We start from the raw sequence: 21,779 nt of genomic DNA on the forward strand, positions 1-21,779 counted from the left end.
CCGCCTCCCCCCATCCTCACCCCCCGACCCCATCCTTGCAATCTCCTACATGGGAGGCAAACACTGCAGAAAATTGCAAGAAAGTCAATTAGAGGAAAACGAGAGGGGATGGTAAAACAGAAGAGTAAGAAAGGTCAGTTAAAAGCAGAAAAAAATGTACGGAAATAAGTAATGGAGTATGGAGAGAGAGTAACTGAAGTGAAGGAGGAGAGATAGATAAAGGTTCGCACAGAACATGGTTTTACTATAATTTCTTTTGATTTTTTTTCTTATTATTGATCAGTGACTCAACCCAAAGTTGACAAGAGGAAATTATGGGTTTAGTTATTGCAAACAAAACCAAGTGTTATGCTATACAAAACATTGAAATCAGGATATTTAAAGTTTACCTAATCAAGCAGTGTTATTCTTGATTTATGATTTGTAGAATGTTTTTCTTTACAATTTATAACTAGTTCTGAGTTGAAATATTGAACAAGTTCTGTTATGATTCTCTTTCTCATCAGAGCGTCAGAGGGTCAGATTTTATATGGGCTGCCAGTTTGTACCAATGCTGATGGCATGCACCTTTTGCAGTACCATGTACTAAAAATCTATTATAGCTGACATTGCAAAGTAGAAATAAGCACTACCAAATAAATATTCAGCAGTGAAATGAATTTTTATTTTGTTGAGTATTGTATTGGGGAAGAATTGTCCAGAATAATGCAAGGTATTAAGGCAGCTATTTCCCAGTCAGGGAAACCCTAAAAAATGTTCTCTGCCTCTTAGTTTCATGTCAATATTGGCACAGAACCAACACTATTCCATTATTTATGATGCTGATCTGATGCTTAATTTATTGTAGGATTCTATAATCATATTGTCAGTATAATAAAGGAAATGTGAATGTCACTGCAATAGTTTTCCCATCAGACGTTCCCATCCTGCATGGTTAATCACTAAAGCAACAGCTGTATTAAGATACCAGTAAATAAAATTCACATTGCAGTTTGCAATCAATTTAGATAATGACACCATGTCATTCAGTATGGGATCACACCTGTGAATAGCTGCAGTGCAGCCTGTCCAAGACAATGAGACATAAGGATACATTTGGCAAGACCATGTTTGGTGCAGAACCTCCCTATTCAGGGATGTGCATTGTAAAGTTGGGTGCAGAGGCTCAGCATCTGACGTGGAGAGTTCTGTGTCTTGCAGTGAGGCAATTTGCCCATTTTATGAGACAAATATAAATGTCATTATGCCATTAAAATTACTGTTAATGACTCTCATGCTGGATTTCACTTGTCTCTTACTGGTTTTGCTCCTGCAGCACAACTCATTCATATGAAGCAAGGGAAAGAGCTTTAGGATAGCTTGGACCATAGCAATAGGCTTAAACATTTTCAATGTCATTTGTAAAGGGGTTAAACAATATAATTAGCCCATATTTTGTTGGAGCGGGGCATATTGTGGTGTGTCCTGTTAGACGAATTTGTGCACATTTAGGTTTTAGAAGTTTTTGCCCACAAAGTTGTTGGCATCTGGGATCTGGTGAACTATGGGACAAACAGTGTATATCCTTAACCAATGAGATTAAAGGATTGAAAAATAAACAATGGAAGGACTGAGAAAGAGGGTGAATTAGAATGGGCGAATTCAATGTCAAATCAGATACAAAAAGAGAAATAAAGAAACGGAAAGAAGGATCGGATTAAAAGAGAGAGAAAAAGAGAGCCAGAAAGGAAAAGTAAGAATTTTTTCAAAAATTGACATTTTTTAAATCTCCTAAAACAGTTCACAACCTGAAGGAATGCAAGTCCATACTTTTAATTGTTCACTTTCTGGGCAAGGGAGGTTGCTTGATAGTCATTAACAAATTTTTAAAAATTCGTTCAGGGATGTGGGCATCGTTGGCAAGCCCAGCATTCATTGCCCATCCCTAATTGCCCTTGAGAAAGTGGTGGTGAGCCGCCGCCTTAAATCGCTGCAGTCCTTGTGGTGAAGGAACTCCCACAGTGCTGCTCAGGAGGGAGTTCCAGAATTTTGACCAGCAACAATAAAGGAACAGTGATATGCTTCCAAGTCAGGATGGTGTGTAACTTGGAGGGGAACTTGCAAGTGATAGTGCTTCCATGCGCCTGCTGCCCTTGTCCTTCTAGGTGGTAGAGGTCGTGAGTTTGCAAGGTGCTGCCGAAGAAGCCTTGGCAAGTTGCTGCAATGCAGCTTGTAGATAGTGCACACTGCAGCCATGGTGCACCAGTGGTGGAGGAAGTGAACGTTGAAGGTGATGAATGGGGTGCCAATCAAGCGGATGGTGTCGAGCTTCTTGAGTATTGTTGGAGCTGGACTCATCCAGGCAACTCCAAGAACACTTATCATGTCTTTAAAAAGGTAATTACACGGTGAATCACTAGACTTAAATTTCTGCAGCGAGTTTAATGGTCAATTAATGTGAAAATGCAGCAACTTCATGAAAATCACAGGGAGGTTAAGGGCGAGATATGTTTTCGCGAAGCTAATGGTGGAACGGCGCAAATCGGCCAGCAACTTGTGGCGAATCACAGTTCACAGGGTATCTCTTCCTCGACACAAGTTGCTGGCCGATTTGCACATAAACAATGTCGTGCGTCGTTCAAGTGCCGTTATTTTGTCAGTGAAATCTGAACCACAATTTCCTGTAAAGGTTTTTTTAAAACTTACTATTTAGTTTCAATGACATCTTCCTTTGTCCTAGTGCTATTTATACAGCATTTTATGCATTGCAAGGCTTTTACCTGCAACAGTCTAACTTGCAGCTGAAATTTACTTATCCGAAACAAAGTGCTCAGTGCTCCAGGATTTGGAGGCAAATGTTGAGAGCACAAGACAGACAAGTGTGATTATAATTCAAGCTTTAAATACATGTCTGTCCTTACCCCAGAACCTACATTTACAGAACAAGACAGACTAACCTGGGTAGCTGAGAAGACTTATCTGTTGCTTCACATGAGAAGCTGTCACGGAGTTATGCCATCGTCTTTAGGCCGATCTGCAGACAACTTTGACAACAGGGGCAGCTAATCTCAGCTGTGAAGGTTGCCATTACATTAAATTTCAATGCAGTGTTGCAAATCTGAATAAATACCTGAAGTGAAAAGCGATAAATACTTGAAATGGAAAAAATTGGACGACTATGGAGAAAGAGCAAGGGAGTGGGACGAATTGGATAGCTTTTTCCAATGAGCCAGCACAGGTACAATGGGCTGAATGGCCTCCTTCTATGCTCTATGCTTTTATGGTGCTATGAAGTCACTGAAGGGGACATATGCTAGACAACATTTGGATTTATATAGTGCCTTTAAAATAGAAAAGCATTCCACTTACTAGTCTTCCATCTGTAGATGAATCAAACAAGTGGCCAGCACCATATTTGTAAGGGTCAACACTTGCCCTGTGGAAAGGTGCCAGTAGCTGTACAGGGCAGAGAGTGTTTATGGGGAGCAGGGTTCACAAAAATGCAGGACATGGTGAGTGGCACCCATGTGTCCACCTAGGCTCCTCACATCAATCACATAGCCCATGTTAAGGGAAGGATTTCCATCCCATTATATTAATGTGCAAATGGTGTTGAGCCAGAGAAACATAACTATACAATTCAATGCCTGATATCCTGGAAGCAGTCATAATGCCTTTATTTTGTGCTAGTTGTTCCCCATGCCTGAATTATTTGCAAGTACTAGGAACTAGATAGATGGCTGCTAGGGGAGCAGGGCAACCCTCCCCATCCTGGGATGATCGCCCCTCCCCCTCTGAGAAACCCCCAAATAACTGCCAAGTAGAAATACAACAAAGCACATGCCTCAACTAGAACTAGTGTTGAGCACACCATTGCGATGCTCATGCAAAGATTCCATTGCTTGGACCAATTGGGGATTCCTCCGATCTCCGATATACCCCAGTAACCATCTCGACATTAGTTACCGTCTGATGCATGTTGCACAACTTCACGATGCAAGGAGCAGTAAGCATGCATCAGGATAAAGAGGAGGTCTAGGCAGACCCATATTCAGTGGAGGAAGAGGAAGATGTAGGTATCTGGTTTGGGTGTGAATAAGGTTGAAACCCTGGTATGAAAGATTCAGTTGTAGACCACGAGTTCAGGAGGAGGCATTGGATCAAGAGGTTTGTAGTCAAATAAGGGAAATGTGTACAGGAACAGATCAGTTGTTATCAATGACTTCAGCTTTACCAATTTAGAAAGGGCACAATAGGAGTGAAAACATAATCCCAGACACAATATAGAATTTTTATATGGAATAATTGGTCGAGGAATCCACAATTGGACCATATTAAACAACAACCAAGAGATACTAGAGGGCTTTAGATCCTGTGGCATTGGGACCGCTTCTGGGGGAGGTGGGACCTGTACAAGCCGGACAGGTTGCACCTCAACAGAGCCGAGACCAATATCCTTGCAGGGGGTTGGGGTGGGGGGTTGCTAGTGCTGTTGGGGAGAATTTAAACTAGCTTGGCAGGGGGATGGGAACATGAAACTAGATTCAGTAGGGAGAGGAGTAAAGCTGGAATTAGAAAGCAAAAATAAAGTAAGTGAATTTGATGGAGAGAGGAAACAAGCAGGAAAAAAAAGGATAAAAAACAAATTTAAAGACACTTCGTCTAAATGTACGTAGTATTTGGAACAAAATAGATGAGTTGATGGTACAAATAGAGACGTGGTTTAATGGTGACAAGGACTGGGAATTAAATATTATGGGGTATTTGACAATCCGGAAGGACAGACAGAAAGGAGAAGAAGGTGGGGTAGCTCTGTTGATAAAGGATGGAATCACTGCAATAGTGAGAAACGATATTGGCTCAAATGATCAGGATGTTGAAACAGTTTGGAAGGAGATAAGGAATAATAAGGGGAAAAATTCACTGGTGGGTGTAGTCTATAGGCCCTCTAACAGTTGCAACTCTGTTGGTCGGAGTATAAACCAGGAAATAGTGGGGGCTTGTAAGAAGGGATCATGGGTGATTTTAATTGCCATATTGACTGGGCAAATCAAATTGGTCAGGATGGCATTGACGAAGAGTTCATAGAGTGCATAAGGGACCGGTTCCTTGAGCAGTATGTAATGGAACCAAACAGGGGGCAGGCTATCTTGGATCTGGTCCTGTGCAGTGAGACAGGATTAATAAACAATCTCCAAGTAAAAGATCCATTTGGAATGGGAGTTCATAGCATGGTTAAATTTCAAATTCAGATGGAGGGTGAGAAAGTTGGATCTCAAACAGCGTACTAAGCTTAAATAAAGGAGACTATGAAGGTATGAGGGCTGAGTTTGCTAAAGTGGACTGGGAAAATAGATTAAAGTGTAGGACGGTTGATGAAAAGTGGCGTACATTTAAGGAGATATTTCACAACTCTCAAGAAAAATATATTCCAGCAAGGAGGAAAGGGTGTAAAAGAAAAAACAACCATCTGTGGCTAGCTGAAGAAATAAAGGACGGTATCCAATTAAAAACAAGGGCATACAAAATGGCCAAAACTAGTGGGAGGACAGGAGATTGGGACGCTTTTAAAAGCCAGCAAAGAACGACTAAAAAAATGATTAAGAAAGGGCAGATAGACTATGAAAATAAACTAGCACAAAATATAAAAACAGATAGCAAGAGTTTCTATAGATATATAAAAGGAAAAGAGCGGCTCAGTAAATGTTGGTCCCTTAGAGGACGAGACCGGGGAATTAGTAATGTGGAACATGCAGATGGCAGAAACTCTGAACAAATATTTTGTATCAATCTTTACGGTAGAGGACACGAACAATATCCCAACAGTGGATAGTCTAGGGGCTATGGTGGGGAGGAACTTAACACAATCACAATCACTATGCAGTTGGTACTCAGTAAGATAATGGGACTAAAGGCGGATAATTCTCCTGGAGCTAATGGCTTGCATTCTAGGGTCTTAAGAGAAGTAGCGGCAGGGATAGTGGATGCATTGGTTGTAATTTACCAAAATTCCGTGGATTCCGGGGAGGTCCCAGGAGATTGGAAAACAGCAAATGCAATGCCCCAATTAAAAAAAAGGAGGCAGACAAAAAGCAGGAAACTATGGACCAGTTAGCCTAACATCTGTGATTGGGAAAATGTTGGAGTCCCTTATTAAAGAAGCAGGAGCAGGACATTTGGAAAAGCATAATTCGGTCAGGCAGAGTCAGCATGGATTTATAAAGGAGAAGTCACGTTTGACAAATTTGCTGGAATTCTTTGAGAATGTAATGAACAGGATGGATAAAGGGGAACCAGTGTGAGTGGCGTATTTGGACTTCCAGAAGGCATTTGACAAGATGCCACACAAAAGGTTACTGCACAAGATAAAAGTTCATGGGGTTGGGGGTAATATATTAGCATGGATAGAGGATTGGCTAACTAACAGAAAACAGAGAGTCAGGATAAATGGTTCATTCTCTGGTTGGCAATCAGTAACTAGTGGGGTGCCGCAGGGATCAGTGCTGGGACCCCAACTATTTACAATCTATATTAACGACTTGGAAGAAAGGACCAAGTGTAACGTAGCCAAGTTTGCTGACGATACAAAGATGGGAGGAAAAGCAATGTGTGAGGAGGACAAAAAAGATCTGCAAAAGGACATAGACAGGCTAAGTGAGTGGGCAAAAATTTGGCAGATGGCGTATAATGTTGGAAAGTGTGAGGTCATGCACTTTGGCAGAAAAATTCAAAGCATTTAAATGGAGAAAAATTGCAAAGTGCTGCAGTACAGCGGGACCTAGGGGTACGTGTGCATGAAACACAAAATGTTAGTATGCAGGTATAGCAAATGATCAGGGAGGCCAATGGAATCTTGGCCTTTATTGCAAAGGGGATGGAGTATAAAAGCGGGGATGTCTTGCTACAATTATACAGGGTATTGGTGAGGCCACACCTGGAATACTGCGTGCAGTTTTGGTTTCCATATTCACGAAAGGATATTCTTGCTTTGGAGGCAATTCAGAGAAGGTTCATTAGGTTGATTCCGGAGATGAGGGGGTTGACTTATGAGGAAAGGTTGAGTAGGTTGGGCCTCTACTCATTGGCATTCAGAAGAACGAGAGGTGATCTTATCGAAACGTATAAGACTATGATGGGGCTTGACAAGGTGGATGCAGATAGGATGTTTCCACGGATAGGGGAGACTAGAACTAGGGGGCATAATCTTAGAATAAGGGACAGTTTAAAACTGAGATGAGGAGGAATTTCTTCTCTGAGGGTTGTAAATCTGTGGAATTCGCTGCCTCAGAGAGCTTTGGAAGCTGGGACATTGAATAAATTTAAGTCAGAGATAGACAGTTTCTTAACCGATAAGGGATTAAGGGGTTATGGGGAGCAGGCAGGGAAGTGGACCTGAGTCCTTAATCAGATCAGGCATGATCGTATTAAAAGACTGAGCAGGCTCGAAGGGCCGTATGGCCTATTCCTGCTCCTATTTCTTATGTTCTTATGCAACAGATCTGAGTTAGAGAACACTCTGACAAGAGTGACCACCACATGGTGGAGTTTAAAATTAAGTCTGTTATGAAAAAGAGAATGTTTCAATTGTATGCATTCAACTTTAGGAAGGCAGCTTTGAGCTAAAGAAACTGGACCAGCCAGTACTGTCAGAGGAGAAAAGCATAGAAGCAAAGTGTTTCACATTATGACATGCGACGGTAAAAATTCAGGTGTGGTGGGATGAGAGTTCAAGCAATGACAGAAATCTTATGTTAACTTACATTTATCCACATTAAATTGCAACTGCCATCTGTTTGTCCATTCTGCTAACCTGTCTTGATTTCCTGAAGTAATTTACAGTCCTCCTTGCTGTTTGACAAACCTCTTACTTTTTTATCATTGAGAGATTGTTCAATATACCCAAGTACAAATCATCAATATCTATCAAGAACTAAAGGTGGCCTGTCATTGAGCACTGGGGTACACTACTTCAAACCTTTCTCCAACACAAAAGACAAGGCTGAAGTGTTTGCAACCACCTTCAGCCTGAAATGTCGAGTGAATGATCCATCTCGGCCTCCTCCTGAGATCTCCACCTTCACAGAAGCCAGTCTTCAGCCAATTCGATTCACTCCATATGATATAAACAGCTGAGCAAAGGCTATGGGCACTGACAGCATCCCCCACTGTAGTAGTGAAGACTTGTGCTCCAGAACGAGCCTCCAGCCAAGCTGTTCCAGTACAGCTACAACACTGGCATCTACACGACAATGTGGAAAACTGTCCAGGTCTGTCCTGTCCACAAAAAGCAGAACAAATCCAATCTGGCCAATTACAGTCCTATCAGTCTACTCTCAATCATCAGCAAAGTGATGGAAGGTGTCATCAGCAGTGCAATTAAGCGGCACTTACTCACCAATAACCTGCTCACCAGTGCGCACTTTGGGTTCAGCTCCAGACGTCATTACAGCCTTGGTCCAAACATGGACAAAAGAGCTGAATTCTAGAGATGAGGTGAGAGTGACTGCCCTTGTCATCATTTGACAAAGTGTGACATCAAGTAGACCTAGTAAAATTGAAGTCAATAGGAATCAGGGAGAAATCACTCCACTGGCTAGAGTCATACCTAACACAAAGGATGATGGCTGTGGTTGTTGGGGGTCAATCAATTCAGCCCCAGGACATCGCTGCAGGAGTTCCTCAGAGCAATGTCCTTGGCCCAACCATCTTCAGCTGCTTCATCAATGATCTTTCCTCCATCAACAAGTTAGAAATGGGAATGTTCGCTGATAATTGCACAGTGTTCAGTTCCATTTGCAACTCCTCAGAAAATGAAGCAGTCCACGCCCGCATGCAGCAAAACCTGGACGACATTCAGGCTTGGGCTGATAAGTGGCAAGCAATTTTCACGCCACACAAGTGCTAGCCATTGGCCACTTGCAACAAGAGAGAGCCTAGCATACAAACATAGAAACATAGAAACATAGAAAATAGGTGCAGGAGTAGGCCATTCGTACTTCAAGCCTGCACCATCATTCAATAAGATCATGGCTGATCATTCACCTCAGTATCCCTTTCCTGCTTTCTCTCTATACCCCTTGATCCCTTTAGCTGTAAGGGCCATATCTAACTCTCTCTTGAATATATCTAAAGAACTGGCATCAAGAACTCTCTGCGGTAGAGAATTCCACAGATTCACAATTCTCTGAGTGAAGAAGTTTCTCCTCATCTTAGTCCTAAATGGCTTACCCCTTATCGTTAGACTGTGACCCCGGTTCTGGACTTCCCCAACATCGGGAACATTCTTCCTGCATCTAACCTGTCCAGTCCCGTCAAAATTTTATATGTTTCCATGAGATCCCCTCTCATTCTTTTAAACTCCAGTGAATACAGTCGATCCAGTCTCTCCTCATACGTCAGTCATGCCATCCCAGGAATCACTCTGGTGAACCTTCGCTGCACTCCCTCAATAGCAAGAATGTCCTTCCTCAGATTAGGAGACCAAAACTGAACACAATATTCCAGGTGAGGTCTCACCAAGGCCCTGTACAATTGCAGTAAGACCTCCCTGCTCCTATACTCAAATCCCCTAGCTATGAAGGCCAACATGCCATTTGCCTTCTTCACTGCCTGCTGTACCTGCATGCCAACTTTCAATGACTGATGAACCATGACACCCAGGTCTCGTTGCACCTCCTCTTTTCCTAATCTGCCACCATTCAGATAATATTCTGCCTTCATGTTTTTGCCACCAAAGTGGATAACCTCACATTTATCCACATTATACTGCATCTGCCATGCATTTGCCTACTCACCTAACCTGTCCAAGTCATCCTACAGCCTCTTAGCATCCTCCTCACAGCTCACACTGCCACCCAGCTTAGTGTCATCTGCAAACTTGGAGATATTACACTCAATTCCTTCATCTAAATCATTAATGTATATTGTAAATAGCAGGGGTCCCTGTCTGCCAACCAGTTCTCTATCCATGTCAATACATTACCCCCAATACCATGTGTTTTAATTTTGCACAACAATCTCTTGTGTGGGACCTTATCAAAAGCTTTTTGAAAGTCCAAATACACCACATCCACTGGTTCTCCCTTGTCCACTCTACTCGTTACATCCTCAAAAAATTCTAGAAGATTTGTCAAGCATGATTTCCCTGTCATAAATCCATGCTGACTTGGACCGATCCTGTCACTGCTTTCCAAATGCGTTGCTATTTCGTCTTTAACAATTGATTCCAACATTTTCCCCACTACCGATGTTAGGCTAATTCCCTGTTTTCTCTCTCCCTCCTTTTTTAAAAAGTGGTGTTACATTAGCTACTCTCCAGTCTATAGGAACTGATCCAGAGTCAATAGACTGTTGGAAAATAATCACCAATGCATCCACTATTTCTCGGGCCACTTCCTTAAATACTCTGGGATGCAGACTATCAGGCCCTGGGGATTTATCGGCCTTCAATCTCATCAATTTCCCTAAAACAATTTCCTGATTAATAAGGATTTCCTTCAGTTCCTCCTTGACGCTAGATCCTTCGCCCCCTAGTATTTCCGGAAAGTTATTGGTGTCTTCCTTAGTGAAGTCAGAATCAAAGTATTTGTTCAATTGGTCTGCCATTTCTTTGCTCCCCATTATAAATTCACCTGATTCTGACTGCAAGGGACCTACATTTATCATCACTCATCTTTTTCTCTTCACATATCTATAGAAGCTTTTGCAATCAGTTTTTATGTTCCCGGCAAGCTTACTCTCATACTTTACTTTCCCCCTCCTAATTAAACCCTTTGTCCTCCTCAGTTTAATTATAAATTTCTCTCAGTCCTCAGGTTTGCTGCTTTTTCTGGCCAATTTATATGCCTCTTCCTTGGATTTAACAATATCCCTAATTTCCCTTGTTAGCCACGGTTGAGCCACCTTCCCTATTTTATTTTTACCCCAGACGGGTCCTTTTCGGAATGGGAGGCAGTAACTAGTGGAGTACCGCAGGGCTCAGTGCTGGGACACTAGCTCTTCACAATATACATTAATGATTTGGATGAAGGAATTGAGTGTAATATCTCCAAGTTTGCAGATGACACTAAACTGGGTGGTGGTGTGGGTTGTGAGGAGGATGCTAAGAGGCTGCAGGGTGATTTGGACAGGTTAGGAGAGTGGGCAAATGCATGGCAGATGCAGTATAATGTGGATAAATGTGAGGTTATCCACTTTGGTGGCAAAAACACGAAGGTAGAATATTATCTGAATGGCGGCAGATTAGGAAAAGGAGAGGTGCAATGAGACCTGGGTGTCATGGTTCATCAGTCATTGAAAGTTGGCATGCAGGTACAGCAGGCGGTGAAGAACGCAAATGGCATGTTGGCCTTCATAACTAGGGGATTTGAGTATACAAGCAGGGAGGTCTTACTGCAATTGTGCAGGGCCTTGGCGAGGCCTCACCTGGAATATTGTGTTCAGTTTTGCTCTCCTAATCTGAGGAAGGACATTCTTGCTATTGAGGGAGTGCAGCGAAGGTTCACCAGACTGATTCCAGGGATGGCTGGACTGAGATATGAGGAGAGACTGGATCAACTGGGCCTTTATACACTGGAGTTTAGAAGGATGAGAGGGGATCTCATAGAAATGTATAAGATTCTGACGGAACTAGACAGGTTAGATGCGGGAAGAATGTTCCCGATGTTAGGGAAGTCCAGAACCAGGGGACACAGTCTTAGGATAAGGGGAAGGCCATTTAGTACTGAGATGAGGAGAAACTTCTTCAATTAGAGAGTTGTTAACCTCTGGAATTCCCTGCCTCAGAGAGTCGTTAATGCCAGTTCATTGGATATATTCAAGAGAGAGTTAGATATGGCCCTTACGGCTAAAGGGATCAAGGGGTATGGAGAGAAAGCGGGAAAGGGGCACTGAGGTGAATGATCAGCCATAATCATATTGAATGGTGGTGCAGGCTCGAAGGGCCGAATGGCCTACTCCTGCACCTATTTTCTGTGTTTCTATGTTTCTATGTTAATTTCCTCTTTAACCAGCAATGCTGCCCCTTTCCTTTCCTTTTCCTTTCTGTCTATCCTTCCTGAATGTTGAATACCCCTGGATGTTGAGTTCCCAGCCTTGGTCACCCTGGAGCCATGCCTCCGTAATCCCAATTATATCATATTCGTTAATAGCTGCCTGCGCAGTTAATTCGTCCACCAAATTACGAATACTCTTCGCATTGAGGCACAGAGCTTTCAGGCTTGTCTTTTTAACACACTTTGTCCCTTTAGAATTTTGCTGTAATGTGGCCCTTTTTGATATTTGCCTTGGGTTTCTCTGCCCTCCACTTTTACTTTGCTTCTTTCTATCTTTTGCTTCTGCCCCAATTTTACTTCCCTCTATCTCCCTGCATAGGTTCCAATCCCCCTGCCATATTAGTTTAACCCCTCCCCAACAGCACTAGCAAACACTCCCCCTCGGAGACATTGGTTCCAGTCCTGCCCAGGTGCAGATCATCCGGTTTGTACTGGTCCCACCTCCTCCAGAACCGGTTCCAATGTCCCAGGAATTTGAATCCCTCCCTCCTGCACCACACCTCAAGCCACATACTTATCTTAGCTATCATGCTATTTCTTCTCTGACTAGCATGTGGCACTGGTAGCAATCCTGAGATTACTACCTCTGAGGTACTGCTTTTTAATTTAACTCCTAGCTCCCTAAATTCAGCTGGTAGGATCTCATCCCGTTTTTTACCTATATCGTTGGTACCTATATGCACCACGACAACTGGCTGTTCACCCTCACCCTCCAAAATGTCCTGGTTCCGCTCCAAGACATCTTTGACCCTTGTACCAGGGAGGCAACATACCATCCTGGAATCTTGATTGCAGCTGCAGAAATGTCTATCTATTCCCCTTATTATAGAATCCCCTACCACTATAGCTCTCCCACTCTTTTTCCTGCCCTCCTGTGGAGCAGAGTCACCCATGGTGCCATGAACTTAGCTGCTGCTGACCTCCCCTGATGAGTCATCCCCCACCCCGCAACAGTACCCAAAACGGTGTATCTGTTTTGGAGGGGGATTACCACAGGGGACCCCTGCACTACCTTCCTTCCACTGCTCTTCCTGCTGGTCACCCATTCCCTCTCTGCCTGAAGTAACCTTTGCCTGCGGTGTGACCAACTCACTAAAAGTGCTATTCACGACATCTTCAGCATTGCGGATGCTCCAGAGTGAATCCATGCGCAGCTCCAGTGTCACAATGCAGTCTGTCAGGAGCTGCAGCTGGACACACTTCCCGCACATGTTTTTAGGGGCACTGGTAGTGTCCCTGATTTCCCACATAGCACAGGTGGAGCATGGCACGGCGCTGTGCTCAACTGGCATGACTTAACCCTTAAATAACTTAATTTACTTAATTTGGCAACAATGACAACGGTTTCCTACTGATGAGAAAAAGAAAAAAAATGAAGAAAAACTACTCACTAATCAGCCAGCCAATCGCCTATTCTCTTGGCTGTGATGTCACACCTCGATTACTTTTGACTTCTTTGTTTACTACCTGCCTCTGCTGTAGCTGCAGCTAGCTGCTCCCTCTCTGCCACCTCCCCATGACATTCAATGGTATTACCATAGTCGAATTCTCCACCATCAACATCCTGGAGGGTCACCATTAATCAGAAACTTAACTAGACCAGCCACATAAATACTGTGACAACGAGAGCAGGTCAGAGGCTGGGTATTCTGCGGCAAGTCTCTCACCTCCTGACTCCCCAAAGCCTTTCCAGAATCTACAAAGTCCAAGTCGGAAGTGTGATGGAATACTCTCCATTTGGCTGAATGCGTGCAGCTCCAACAACACTCAAGATGCTCGACACCATCCAGGACAAAACAGCCCGCTTGATTGGCATCCCATCCACCACCTTAAACATTCACTCCCTCCACCACCTGCACACCTTGGCTGCAATGTATACCATTTACAAAATGCACTGCAGCAACTCGCCACAGCTTCTTTGACAGCATCTCCCAAAACCACGACCTCTACAACCTAGAAGGACAAGGGCAGCAGGTGCATAGGAATACCATCACTTTCAAGTTCCCCTCCAAGTCATACATCTTCTTTGCTTGGAAATATATTGCTGTTCCTTTACCTTTGCTGGGTAAAAATCCTGGAACTCCCGAACAACAACATGCCCAGATCCCATGAATGTATAAGAAAAAACGACAACCAAATCCCATTTACCCTTACTCTGTTTCCTGATCCAACTTTCTATCTGTGCAGCTACTTTTCCTCTTACACCATGTGCTTGAATTTTTTAAACAGATCTCTTGTGAGGCACTCTCTAAAAATCCATGAAAGCTACATCGACAGTTTTAGCTTCATCTATTCAATTGGTCACTTCTTTAAAAAAAATGATTACATTTGTCAAATATGTTTGCCATTAATAAATTCACACTGGCTATTATTAATTTACTCATATATTTCAAAATGCTCATTAATGTATTTATAAATTCAGGATTTTCCTAAAAAGCACACGCTTGGAATTCAACAAGGGCTTTGTTTCAGGCTTCCTATCCTAAATACAACAACTTGTCTCTGAATGGTGTTCTATTACACAGTCTGCCAGCTTGCTAAAATAACTGACAAAACTGTCCTCGAAGCTGGCTGTAGTATACATTTGGCCTCATTACTTTATTGCTTTCAGAGGAAATGTCTGCAGTGTTAGTGAATAGTGCAGAACTGCCACTCATGTGCTTCATAACCAGTTGCTTTTCTGATTCTCCATGCATACCATTGCTGGAACCATCTCCTCAAGATGTCCACTGATCTGTCTTCATTGAATATTCAGAGTTCTCTGAACATGGGCAAATAGTCTGTTACTGCTTTCTACAAGCATTGAACCATCTATCCAACAATTTGGAAAACTGCACAGAGTATGTCCTGTCCACAAAAAGCAGGACAAATCCAATCCGGCCAATTACCACCCCATCAGCTTACTCCCAATCATCAGCAAAGTGATGAAAGTTGTGATCAACAATGCTATCAAGTGGCACTTACTCATCAATAACTCGCTCACTGATGCCCAGTTTGGGTTCTGCCAGGACCACTCGGCTCCAGACCTCATTACAGCCTTGGTCCGAACATGGACAAAAGAGCTAAATTCCAGAGGTGAGGTGAGAGTGACTGCCCTTGACATCAAGGCAGCATTTGACCGAGTGTGGCATCAAAGAGCCCTAGTGAAACTGAAGTAAATGGGAATCAAGGGGAAAACTCTCCACTGGCTGCAGTCATACCTAACACAAAAAAAAATGGTTGTGGTGGTGAGAGGTCAATCATCACAGCCCCAGGACATCACTGCAGGAGTTCCTTAGGGCAGTGTCCTGGGACCAACCATCTTCAGCTACTTTATCAATGACCTTCCCTCCATCATAAAGTCAGAAGTGGGGATGTTCGCTGGTGACTGCACAGTGTTCAGTGCCATTCGCAACTCCTCAGATAATGGAGCAGTATATGCCTGCATGCAGCAAACCTGGCTGATATTCAGGCTTGGGCTGATAAGTGGCAAGTAATATTCGCGCCACACAAGTGCCAGGCAATGTCTATCTCCAACAAGCGAGAGTCTAACCACCGCCCCTTGACATTCAACGGCATTACCATCGCCGAATCTCCCATCATCAACATCCTGGGGGTTGCTATTGACCAGAAACTTAACTGAACCAGCCACATAAATACTGTGGCAACAAGAGCAGGTCAGCGGTGAGTGTCTCACCTCCTGACTCCCCAAAGCCTTTCCACCATCTACAAGGTACAAGTCAGGACTGTGATGGAATACTCCCCACTTGCCTGGATGGTAACAGCTCCAACAACACTCAAGAAGCTCAACACCATCCAGGAGAAAGCAGCCCGCTTGATTGGCACCCATCCACCACCTTAAACTTTCACTGCCTTCATCACTGACGTACCGTGGCTGCAGTGTGTATCACCAACTAGATGCTTTGCAGCAACTCACCAAGGCTTCTTCGGCAGCACCTCCCAAACCCACGACATCTACCACCTAAAAGGACAAGGGCAGCAGGCGCATGGGAACACCAAAACCTCCATATTCCCCTCCAAGTCACACACCATCCTGACTTGGAAGTACATCACCGTTCCTTCATCGTCACTGGGTCAAAATCCTGGAACTCTCCCCCGAACAGCACTGTGGGAGGACCTTCACCACACGGACTGTAGTGATTCAACATCACCATCTTCTCAAGGGCAATTAGGGATGGATAATAAATGCTGGCCATGCAAGTGCCGCCCATATCCCATGAACAAATTTTTTTTAAATGATGAGTGCACATCTAGCTTTTCACTGAAATTAGTAAAGATAGAAGACTAAAGAGCATTGTTATTTGACTTTGATATTTATCTTCTAGTCCATCCACAGAAGGAGCCTGGGTCTTTGCACAGCCAAATGCAATACAAGCAGTGGGAGTTATGGCATTTGGTAAGTCTTAAATATTTGCCACAGATCAATGATCATTCTGTTGTTTATTCAGCTACAGTGCAATAATTATACTTTATCTCAACTGGTCATTAATTATTGACTAATGTAAAATAATAATTGTTAATGAAATTACTTGAAGAATAAACTTTCCGAGCTTTCTATAATATAAACCTATATATGGAGTAATTATATCGCATGTTGGATTTGAAAATGTGGTTTTATATGTCTATTTTGTGAATTTTGTGTTTTTCAAAGATAGTGCTTGGAAATAGAACATTTTTTACTTCAAACACCAAGGATTAGATTTTTCTGGGCTCATCAGCAACATGAAGGGGAGGGATTTCCACCACCCCATGTGATACCAACAGCATTTCCTTTGTCAGAGGAACTAATTTAAAATGTTGGACATGTTTAAAGTGGTAATCATGCTCCTGACAGGTGCTCCATCACTGAGAGAGTGAGGTGTTTAGCTTTAGTTGCTAAAGAGCCAGAAACACAGAAAAAATGTCTGAAAAAGAGAAAGTAAGAGCCTAAGAAGAGATTTAAATGGCAGGAGGAGGAGCAGCAATTGGGGGTATCCACTGTGACCAAAGCCCCAAAATTCTGAGAAGCTTCCTTGATGGTAATGTTCACAGAAATATGGGCACAAATAGCCCTCTCTGGCACTTAAGACACGTATCCCACAAAGAGGGTGGTTCAGGTATTTTGGAGAGAGTTGTCTCAGACAGTCAGTGCCACATCAACTACACCACAAATAGCATTATAGTGCTAGAAACATTTAAATCATCTCACAAGTTTAGCCAAGGTAAGTGAATACATAGTAGTTGATTCAAATCCTGAAATCTGAAAATATAATTCACCCCAAAACAAAAGAAGTGAAGAGCCCGTTGCATAGCCTGCACCTGAAAGCTCTGTCAGATTGGAATATCTACAGAAGTAAATACATTTTGAATTAATCAGTAGCCTATTTAAATCGTTATTTTCTTTGCATAGTTGGAGGAATAGTTACCATCAGGCCGATTAGTAAACATAGGAGGAAGCTCTACAACTCCTTGGTGTAATATCTTCATAGAGCACAGCACACACAGCTTCCTAACATGCAGGCTGCTCTCTCTCGGAACTCTCCAGAAAGCTGCCTGTTGTTTAATGATTAACTATGCAGCTGCAGTACACAATACGTCCACATCCATAGTGCGGAGCTACAAGCATTACAAGCTTAAAGACATTACACTTCTCCCTCCTTAATGAAAAAGCCATCATAACAAACATCATAAATAACTTTCATGTTTATACATAACACAGGATAAAAACTTACTTTTTTTTTCCTTATTTACAAATTTAACTTTACCACTTGTTTTCTGTTTCAAAGAGGATACCTTCGCTCTCGAACAGAACCGTCCAAACATGGTGTTGATTTCACATTCATTTGAGGCTCATCCTGAGGAACATTTTCCTCCATGGAATTTCCTTGATTTTCATTTGCACTCACTCTAACTTCAGGCTCTTTGTTTTCCTGACTCGGACTCAGATTTACATTCTGATTCTCTCCTGATTTTTTTTCCAGTACATTGGATTTAGGATTTGCTACTGGTATATCAAAACTATCTGAAAAGTCAGAAATAATTAAATCATTCCCACCTTCAACTCCTTCCGTGTCTGTAGGTAAAATATGATCAATATGGACAAACCTAACCTGTCCATTATCAAACATCTTTACCAAATATGTGCGAGGACCATATATCTTCACCATTCTTCCGGGTAACGACTTTAACCATTTATGGTGATGGTTCTTCATTCTCACCTTCGGGTTGTGTAGAGGACTCAGAGGCTGCAAGGAGATTTGGATAGGTTAAGCGAATGGGCTAAGGTTTGGCAGATGGAATACAATGTCGGAAAGTGTGAGGTCATCCACCTTGGGAAAAAAACAGTAAAAGGGAATATTATTTGAATGGGGAGAAATTACAACATGCTGTGGTGCAGAGGGACCTGGGGGTCCTTGTGCATGAATCCCAAAAGGTTAGTTTGCAGGTGCAGCAGGTAATCAGGAAGGCAAATGGAATGTTGGCCTTCATTGCAAAAGGGATGGAATACAAAAGCAGGGAGGTGTTGCTGCAACTGTATAAGGTATTGGTAAGGCCGCACCTGGAGTACTGCGTGCAGTTTTGGTCACCTTACTTAAGGAAGGATATACTAGCTTTGGAAGGGGTACAGAGACGATTCACTAGGCTGATTCGAGAAATGAGGGGGTTAACTTATGATGATAGATTGAGTAGACTGGGTCTTTACTCCTTGGAGTTCAGAAGGATGACGGGTGATCTTATAGAAACATTTAAAATCATGAAAGGGATAGACAAGATAGAGGCAGAGAGGTTGTTTCCATTGGTGGGGGAGACTAGAACTAGGGGGCACAGCCTCAAAATACGGAGGAGCCAATTTAAAACCGAGTTGAGAAAGAATTTCTTCTCCCAGAGGGTTGTGAATCTGTGGAATTCTCTGCCCAAGGAAGCAGTTGAGGCTGGCTCATTGAATGTTTTCAAGTCAAAGATAGATAGATTTTTAAGCAATAAGGGAATTAAGGGTTACGGGGAGAGGGCGGGTAAGTGGAGCTGAGTCCACGACCAGATCAGCCATGATCTTATTGAATGGCGGAGCAGGCTCGAGGGGCAAGATGGCCTACTCCTGTTCCTAATTCTTATGTTCTTATGTTCTTATGTTCTGGTTTAATGTCACTCTTCTCTCTTTTACTCTCCCTTTACTGTGATTCTCTTTTTGTCTCAATTGTGTCTCTTCTACAGACTGTGCCAAATTTGGCTTTAACAATGAGAATCTGGTCCGTGGCTGTCATTTGAGAAACAACTCTGCTGGTGTTCTACCAGTAGTTGTATGAGGAGTATTTCGATATGTAATCAAAAAATTAGCCAATTTGTGATCCAATGACAACTGTCATTTTCTTGGATTTGGATCCAACATTTGTTTTATGAGGGCACGTTTGACAATTTGTACAGTGCGCTCTGCTGCACCATTCGAAGCAGGGTGGTATGGTGGAACCTTGGTATGTTTCACACCATTTTGCTCGTGAATCGTGAATTCTTCTGAACGAAATTGTGGTCCATTATCCGAAACAATTTCTTCAGGGAGGTCAAATGCAGAAAATAATTTTTGTAAAATGTCCAATGTTTTACTTGTTGTTATTTTCCACATTGGAAACACCTCAATCCACGTTGAATGGCTATCAATTACAATGAATAATTGTTGTCCATCGAACTCAGCAAAATCAATATGTAGCCTTTGCCACACCCTGGGAGGCCATTTCCATGACTGTAATGGTACTGGTGGTGGTTGTTTGCTTACCGATTGACATGTTGTACACTGATTCACGATGTACTCTATATCTTTATCAAGAACTGGTCACCATAAATAACTGCTTGCAAAACTCTTGGTTCAGCACATTCCCAGGTCTCCTAATAATTTGGACCTAAATTTATTTGGTATAACCATTCTTGCACCCCACATGATACAATCTTTATCGACTGATAATTCATTCCTACGAATGAAGAATGGATGTGTATCTTTGTCTGTTACCTGGTTTGGCCATCCATTTGCAATATACTCATAAATCTTTGACATCACTGGGTCACGTTTGGTTGCTCTACCAATCTCTTCAGCTGTGACTGACAGTTCATCAATGTATGAAAAATAAAACACTTCTTCCCTATCGGGTGTAACTTGTGATGGGGAAGGCAATCTAGACATTGCATCAGCATTACTGTGATCAGCTGATCATCTATATTCAATATCATATGTATATGCTGAAAAATCAAAGCCCATCTCTGCATTCGGGCTGCAGCTAATGTTGGAACTGGGGACTTTGGATGGAGGATTGCTGTTAGAAGCTCATGGTCCGTAATGATGGTAAATTTACGACCATACAAGTGTTTGTGAAACTTCTTGACCCCAAAAATTAATGCCAAAGCTTCCCTTTCAATTTGAGCATAATTTCTCTCACTGGCACTGAGAGTGCGTGAAGCAAAAGCAATTGATCTCTCCTCCCCACTACTTAATACATGAGAGATGACTGCCCCAACTCCATACAGAGAGGCATCACATGCTAGCTTAATCTTCTTAGATATGTCGCAGTGAACTAACATGGTGCTCTCTACCAATTTGTTTTTACACTCCTTGAATGCTGTTTCGCATTCTTTTGACCACTTCCACTGGACCTGTTTTTCCAAAAGTTCATTCAGTGGATGTAATACTGTAGCCAAATTTGCTAGGAACTTCTCATAATAGTTCAAAAGACCCAAGAATGAACGAAGTTCAGTGACATTCCTGGGAGTGGGTGCATTTCTAATTGCATCGAATTTTTCCATGGTTGGATGTAAACCATCTTTGTCTACTCTGTACCCTAAGTACTCCACTGAGTTTTTAAATAACTCATACTTACGAGCAGATACTCGTACTCTGTGCTTCTCTAGCCGTTTGAGGACTTCATTCAATATGTTATTATGAATTTGCCTATTTGGTGCTGAAATTAGTATGTCATCCAAATAACATGCTACCCCTTCAATATCTTGCAAAATCTATTTCATTATCCCATTGGAATATGGCAGGGGCGGAAGACACTCCAAACGGTAGCCTATTAAACTGATATAGGCCTAGATGAGTATTTATAGTCAAACATGACTTGGACTCCTCATCTAGTTCAAGCTGTAAGTAGGCATTCGTAAGATCCAGTTTTGAGAAGATCTGACCACCTGTCAGTGTTGTGAACAAATCTTCTATGTTCGGCAATGTATTGGGGACATTACCCTCGAGAACCTGGTTTACGGTTACCTTATAATCACCACACAAGTCCCCTGGTCCTGATGAAATGCATCCCAGGGTATTAAAAAAGATGGCGGAAGTTATAGCAGATGCATTCGTTATAATCTACCAAAATTCTCTGGACTCTGGGGAGGTACCAGCGGATTGGAAAGCAGCTAATGTAATGCCTCTGTTTAAAAAAGGGGCCAGACAAAAGGCAGGTAACTATAGGCTGGTTAGTTTAACATCTGTCGTGGGGAAAATGCTTGAAACTATCATTAAGGAAGAAATAGTGGGACATCTAGATAGGAATAGTGCAATCAAGCAGACGCAGCATGGATTCATGAAGGGGAAATCATGTTTAACTAATTTACTGGAATTCTTTGAGGATATAACGAGCATGGTGGATAGAGGTGTACCAATGGATGTGGTGTATTTAGATTTCCAAAAGGCATTCGATAAGGTGCCACACAAAAGGTTACTGCAGAAGATAGAGGTATGCGGAGTCAGAGGAAATGTATTAGCATGGATCGAGAATTGGCTGGTGA

At 42.5% G+C, this 21,779-nt stretch overlaps 1 protein-coding gene across 1 annotated transcript in view; it reads left to right on the top strand.

The window, feature by feature from the left end:
- Positions 1-21,779, top strand: part of slc38a11 (solute carrier family 38 member 11) — a 135,453-nt gene that overhangs the window by 90,730 nt on the left and 22,944 nt on the right. Inside the window, exon 8 of the mRNA XM_070873645.1 lies at positions 16,358-16,428. Coding sequence (XP_070729746.1) covers positions 16,358-16,428 — 71 coding nt within the window. The remainder of the gene's footprint in view (positions 1-16,357; positions 16,429-21,779) is intronic.

This window comes from Pristiophorus japonicus, chromosome 3, assembly GCF_044704955.1.
Source record: "Pristiophorus japonicus isolate sPriJap1 chromosome 3, sPriJap1.hap1, whole genome shotgun sequence".
Lineage (NCBI taxonomy): Eukaryota > Metazoa > Chordata > Chondrichthyes > Pristiophoridae > Pristiophorus > Pristiophorus japonicus.